Source organism: Petaurus breviceps, unplaced genomic scaffold, assembly GCF_028583685.1.
Source record: "Petaurus breviceps papuanus isolate PSGF00001 unplaced genomic scaffold, PetGlider_PUasm1.0 156, whole genome shotgun sequence".
Taxonomy (NCBI): Eukaryota; Metazoa; Chordata; class Mammalia; order Diprotodontia; family Petauridae; genus Petaurus; species Petaurus breviceps.
This window is the reverse complement of record NW_027185720.1, coordinates 11,282,215-11,288,355: the sequence shown is the minus strand read 5'-3', so window position 1 is coordinate 11,288,355 and position 6,141 is coordinate 11,282,215. Positions and strand designations below refer to the sequence as shown.

At 50.4% G+C, this 6,141-nt stretch overlaps 1 protein-coding gene across 2 annotated transcripts in view; it reads right to left on the bottom strand.

Annotated features, from left to right (window-relative positions):
* MCM5 (minichromosome maintenance complex component 5) overlaps nucleotides 1-1,060 on the bottom strand; it is a 12,097-nt gene extending 11,037 nt beyond the window's left edge. The window contains exons 1-2 of one of the 2 annotated variants that reach the window (XM_069082038.1): nucleotides 912-1,060; nucleotides 527-695 (exon numbers count right to left, since the gene is read on the bottom strand). In XM_069082038.1, coding sequence (XP_068938139.1) covers nucleotides 527-695; nucleotides 912-1,056 — 314 coding nt within the window. In that variant the 5' untranslated portion in view covers nucleotides 1,057-1,060. The remainder of the gene's footprint in view (nucleotides 1-526; nucleotides 696-911) is intronic. The other variant, XM_069082039.1, reaches the window with a different exon arrangement.
* Between the last annotated feature and the right edge of the window lie 5,081 nt (nucleotides 1,061-6,141).

Below are 6,141 nucleotides of genomic sequence, written 5' to 3'. Positions count from 1 at the left end.
AGGGAGAACGGAAGGAAGGAAAGAAGGAGGGAAGGAGGAATGAGGGAGGGAGGGAGGAGGGAACTAAGGAGAACTGCTGAGCGTGCCCTGCGCCGGGCACTTTACAAAGATCGTGTCTGGCCTCACTCATGTGGCTGATTTCTAGTCCAGACGTAAAGGGCGCTGGCTCTCTCTCTTTCTGCACCAGGTCTCTTCAACGCGGCCGGCCGGGCACCTTCGACAGGAAGCCTTCCCTGCCGGGCACCTCCCCATCTCTGGGTTTTCACCTCCTCAGTTCCCAGAGACCCTGTTTCTGGCTTCTCTGGCTATGCCCAGGGACTGGTAAATGGAAGGGGCTACACGCGTTGAGCGACGGCACACAGATGCCCTCTAAGCTCATGGGGGCAGAGCCCTGTCTGAAAAGCGGGGCTGCCCCTGGAGCCAGAAGCCTGGCCCTGCCCCTACGGCGTGTCCTTGGGCCTCAGTGCCCCCCCCCCGCCCCCCTGCCATCCCCTGGTCCTCAGGCCCCGCCCCCGCGCAGCCGCACCTGTACTTGAAGGTGAAGCCCGTGCGGTCCGTGCCCAGCCGGTACTGCCGCAGGAACTCCTTGAAGCGCTTCTGCAGCTGCGACTTCCGCGCCTGGCCCTCGTCGGCGCTGGGGTCGCCCCCGAAGCTGTCGCTGTAGAAGATGCCGGGGTCGTCGAAGCCGGACATGGCTGCGGAGGGCGGGGAGGGGAGGGGGCGGTCAGGAGGGGGGGCCCCGGGGGGCCCCGCCCCCACCCTAGCCCAGACTGCCGGACCTTCCAACCTCTCCGCCCCCCCCACGCCCCCCGCCCCCCCCCGGGCCCCCCGGGGGGACGGCCCCCCCCCCCCCCAGACCTCCCGGCCCCCTCGGATCCCGGCCCGGCCTCCCCTATCCGGCAGCGCCTCACCTCCTGCCCGCCAAACCCACGTTACCGGCACCAAGAAACCCGGGCGGCAGAAAAAGTTTCGCGGGAAAACAGAGACACTGAAGGTTCCGCCGCCGGAGCTCGGAGCCACCCCATTGGCTCTCACAGGGACAGCGAGGCCCGCCATTGGCCAGTGGGTGTTCGCGCCCCGCCCCTCACGCCTGCGCAGGCGCAGCGCGGGCTGGGGGAAGCGCATGGGCCCGTCCAGGCCTGACGTCACGGCCGCGCCCCGCTCCGCCGGCCCCATTTTGTGGACCCGGGAAAGTTTGGCGCGAAACTGCTGCGGCCCAGGAAGAGGCCCGGGCGTCTAGGAGGTAACAGAAATGGCGGAGGAGGCGGGGCGCCGCGTTGGGAAGGGCCGGGGGCGGGGCAACTTCGGCGGAGCCTAGTGCTGCGGAAGGGAAGGGGAAGCAGATGCTGCCGCCCCCTCCCACGGCCAGGGTCACGAAGCCCCGCCTTTGGAGGGTCCCGATCGTAATTAACGTTAATAATGATAATGATAATCATAATAGCTAATTTGTCCTGCGGTTTGAGGTTCTGTCCGCGTAGTGTCTTTGTAATATTACAGATTACGTCATATCCATCACTGCTGTATATTGTAGCATTGTATTGTTTCGCGTTACATTGTATCTGTGTTATGTATTAGAGTTTAATACCTGCCCCTGTTATCTCTGTAGTGATAGGACCAATTACGTCCTGCCTGTCAATATGAGAGCCTTTAATAACTCTGTGTTGTCTCATTGGGTCTTCACTGGGTCATGAAATTGGGGCTCAAAGAGAGACCCTCCCCTCCATTCTAGCCCCGCCCCCTTGCTTTACAGAGGAGGAAACTGAGGCCGGCCGAGGCTAGGTGGCCAAGGCTTCCCAGAGCGTGTGGCAGAAGCAGAATCTGACCGATGGAAGGGGTTGCTGAGGCCCCTGGTCCAACCCCCTCTTGTTACAGTTAAGATCACTGAGACCCTTCCTGGGTGAATCAGAGGCAGAATTCTAACTCAAGTCCAGTATTCATTCCACTGGACAAAATGAGTTCCTCTTGTGGGACTGAAACTCTCCAGTCTGGCCCATTCTCCTAGAGGGCTGGGCCTCTGAAGACCCCTTCAGTCCTGAGCAAGGCTGATGATTCAGAGGACAGTAACCAAGAGGCACCCCTGTGGGGCGGAGATCTGGCTGGGCTCTTCTGGTAAAAAGAAAACTGCTTCCTTCCCCCTTCCATTTCTCTTCCCATTGGGTGGATTGGGTGATGCAACTTCCCCATCCCTCCCTTCATATTGGAGGCTGGTCATTTTGCTGAGGTCCCCAAATTCAGAGCCACCTTACTCTGGTTGCCATGATGACTTTTTATACTCCAGTGAAGAGATTCCAAGTCAAGCGATCATTTTCCTCTCTGTAATTTTGGAAACTTTTAAAAAGTAAAAAATCATAACCATGAGGCCGTTTTTTTTTGTTTGTTTTCTCGCCTGAAGCTCTCTAGGTCAAGATGAAATTCTGACCATCAGGACAGGGTTCTGATCCTCTGGCCTCTTTTTAGTTCTTTGTACTTCTATTTGCCCCCTACCCACACACATCCCCATCCCCAACTCAAGGATTAATGTATATAGATATGCCTCACAAAGCAGTTATGATTGGTCACAGATCATGTCAAAGGAAAACACTTTCAGAAATACAAATTCCAGCCATCCTAACAGGGCTATCCCCCTCAGAGTTCCCCTCCCTCTGCATCTCTCCGAAACCAAAATTCCAATGCCCTCTCATTCTTTACTCAGTATGTTGCCATCTTGCTCAGTCCTTCCCACCAGAGTCTCTGCCCCCGTCCATTCTGCAGGGAGAGAAAGTGTCTCTCTGGATCACAAATCCCAAAATGACCTTCCAGACCCAGTTACTGAACATAGAAGGTTAAAGATGGAACAAAACACCCATAGGAGAGATTGGGAAACTGACACACAGAAAGGGTAGGGAGCATTACTCAAGGACACCCAACCAATATCTTCTTAAAGCAGTTCAAGGTTTCAGAACTAGGAGGAAATCAGAGGTTATGTATTTGATTCAGTAAATGTTTATTAAATGCTTCCTAGTTGTGTGACCCTGGAAAAGTCACCTGACTTCTCTGTTCCTTAGTTTCCTCACTTTTCAAGTGGGGGGTAATAAAAGTACCTACTTGGAAGGATTGTAGTGAGGATCTAATGAGGGATATATAAAGCATTTTAGAAATGCATCATGGCAAATATTATTATGGTGAATTTCAGGGTTTAGAGCAGAAAAGGACCTCCCACTTTACCCAAGAGGGCTGGGAAGCTAAATGAGTCACCCAAAGTCGCCCAGGGAGTGACAAGTCATTACAGGGTGGAATGGGAATGGCAATTTGAAGATTTCCCCTGCGCCTTAATAGAACTAGGGGGGAGTCTGAAGACCTCCCCTGCTGTGAAGACAAATTCTGCTCCCTAATAGGCTGAATGTGATCACATGGAGCCTGTGATGGAGGGAGTTTGCTGAAGGGAATCAGAGCCCACAGGAAGCTGGTCAGAGCCAGTGGGAGAGAGAGGAGGTTGAGGCAAGGAGATAGAGAGGCTTTTGAGTAAATATCGATCTTGTATTGTTTTGTGGGAAGGCTGAAGGATGCTGTGGCTCTCAGCTTTATTGTGGCTTCTGAATATCTTTGGTATTATGATAGAATCGGCTTACTGCTTTTGGGATTCAGTTTTCTGGTGTCTAAATAAATGCTTCAGTTCTGCCCTCTATCTGAAGAGTCTGGTATATTTTGCCATCAAATGTCATGCAATACATATAGTCACGGTCTTTATTGTGATCGTGGGCACTAAATATTGCATTGGTACTACACAGGGTTGTAGAATCAGAGTTAGAAAGGACTTTATAAAATATAGGCCATTGAATCTAACATTCTCATTTTATGGACAAGGAAAGAGAGATTTTTATTTATCAAAAAACATTTATTAAGCATCTACTGTGGGCCAACCTTTATGGGTATGTATGGATGGACACTGGGGACACAGATACAAAAGCAAGAAATCTACTGCCCTCCAAGACCTTGCCTCCAATTTAACCAAATCTACATCCTAAAGTAAGAGAACTGGGATTCGAACTCAGCTCTTGTGCCTTTCAGTCCTCACATTCTTTTTACTACTCCCCACTATTTGCTAATGCATGTGTTTAATCAGATATTGAATTAAATACATGAATAAACAGCCCCAAACTTTCCCACTAAGACACACACACACACACACAGAGGCACTCAACAATCACTGCTGTGATCTCAGGCTATCTTGTTGCTGACAAGCTAGAATCTAAGAGCCAGGCAGGTTTGAGGGCTAGTGTCTGTGGTTAAGCCTGGAGCCAAGGAGTCTGGCCCGCTCACTTCCCAGCTTTACCATCTCCTTAGCTTTCCCTGTGCGGCAAGCAGCACATGTGACTTTCTTTTCTGCTGTGGTCTGATGAAGCTAGCCCCCAAGGACCCCTCTGGCCAGGGAGGAGGAGCCTTGGTTACCAAGTCACTGAGCACTGTGGATGGGGAAACTTCTCAGTCTGGATGTATTATAAGGATGTGACACATATTTGTTCAACAAATGTCTATTATAAACACCCTCCGAGTTCAAGGCTAAAATAAACGCTATGCAGCTGATCCTCAGGGTAAGTCCATAGATGGAAGGACACCAGAGATCAGCTGGTCTCACCTCCTCATTTAACAGATGGGTAAATTGAGGCTGGGGTAGGGGGGAGTATGCCTTACTCACCATCATGGAATTGTTGGATAACAGATGAAAGCTGGAATAGACCCCAGAAGCCATCTGGACCAACCCCCTCATTTTTTTTTCAGGTCTGATCTAATTCATTCACCCAGGCTTGTATTAATAATGGGTGTAGCCGGATATTGAATGTGTTAGCTGTGTAACCCAGGGCAAGTCACTTAACCCCTTTGGGCCTCACTTTGCCCATCTGTAAAATGAGGAACTTAGATTTGCTGATGTGGAGGGGCCCTTCCATACCTAAACTTAGATTTCCCGTGATTGTTGGCTCCCAAACTAAGCTCTGGTGCAGCTCCTACGTGAGACCGTAACTGGCCATACCACCTGCCAGTACCTTCCCCCAGCACCCCAATCACTTTGCATTTTTGTGTAGTTTATGTACATAATGATAATAATAGCTGATATTTATATGGTGCCAAAATTATGTGCCAGGCACAGTGCTAAGAGCGTTTGCAAATCTTGTCTCACTTTGATCCTCACAACAACCCTGGCAGGCAATTGCTATTAATGTCCTCATTTTACAAATGAAGGAACTGAGGTTAAGTGACTTGTACAGGGTCACACAGCTAATAAGTGTCTGAGAATGGATTTGAATCCAGTTCTTCTTATATGGGGACTTGTTGCTTCCCCCAATAGAATGTAAGATAATTGAGGTCAGGGACTATTGTGGAGTTTGGGGCTTTGTATTTTCTCCCTCCTTCCTTGCTTCCTTCCTTCCTCCCTGTCTTCTTCCCTTCCTCTTTCCCTCCCTCCCTCCCTCCCTATCTCCCTTTCTCCCTTCCTCCCTTTCTTTCTTCTACGCTCCCTCCCTCCCTTCCTTCCTTATCTGTAAAGTTAGGGGGTTGGAAGGAAGACTGAATTAGAATTCAAAGGACCTTTGTTCAAATTCTGACTCTGCCCCTTACTGTCTGGGTGACCCTGAGCAAGTCACGGATCCTTTTCTGACTCTCAGTTTCTTCATCTATAAACTGAAGGGCTTGGCCCAGCCGATCACTAAAGTCCTTTCCATCGCTAGATCTGTGAATATTGTTATGTTGTCCTACTGTGTGCCAAGGATTATACTAGGCAATGTGAAGAATGCAAGGGAAGCAGATGTCTCCAGCCTGTGTAAGGTGTAGACATCTAGATTTGCCACCACATAAATCAATGCAGACATTCAGCCAACATTTCTTAAAGGCCTGCTGTGTGCAGAGCCATCCCTGATTCCCCCAGGTGCTGACTACCTTAGACCTAGTTATTGTTTGGCCCCTCCTTAATGTCTTTATGATGTACTATTGTTGATTACAGCTAGCTAAGTTTGAATTTGACTTCCTTATTAGACTGTAAGTTTTCTGAGGCCAGGGACTATGTCACATCTAAACTTTGTAGAGTATAGAATGTCAGAGCTGGGAGGGGCCTGAGAACAGAGGATGTCAGGGCTGGGAGGGGCCTGAGAACAGGGGATGTCAGGGCTG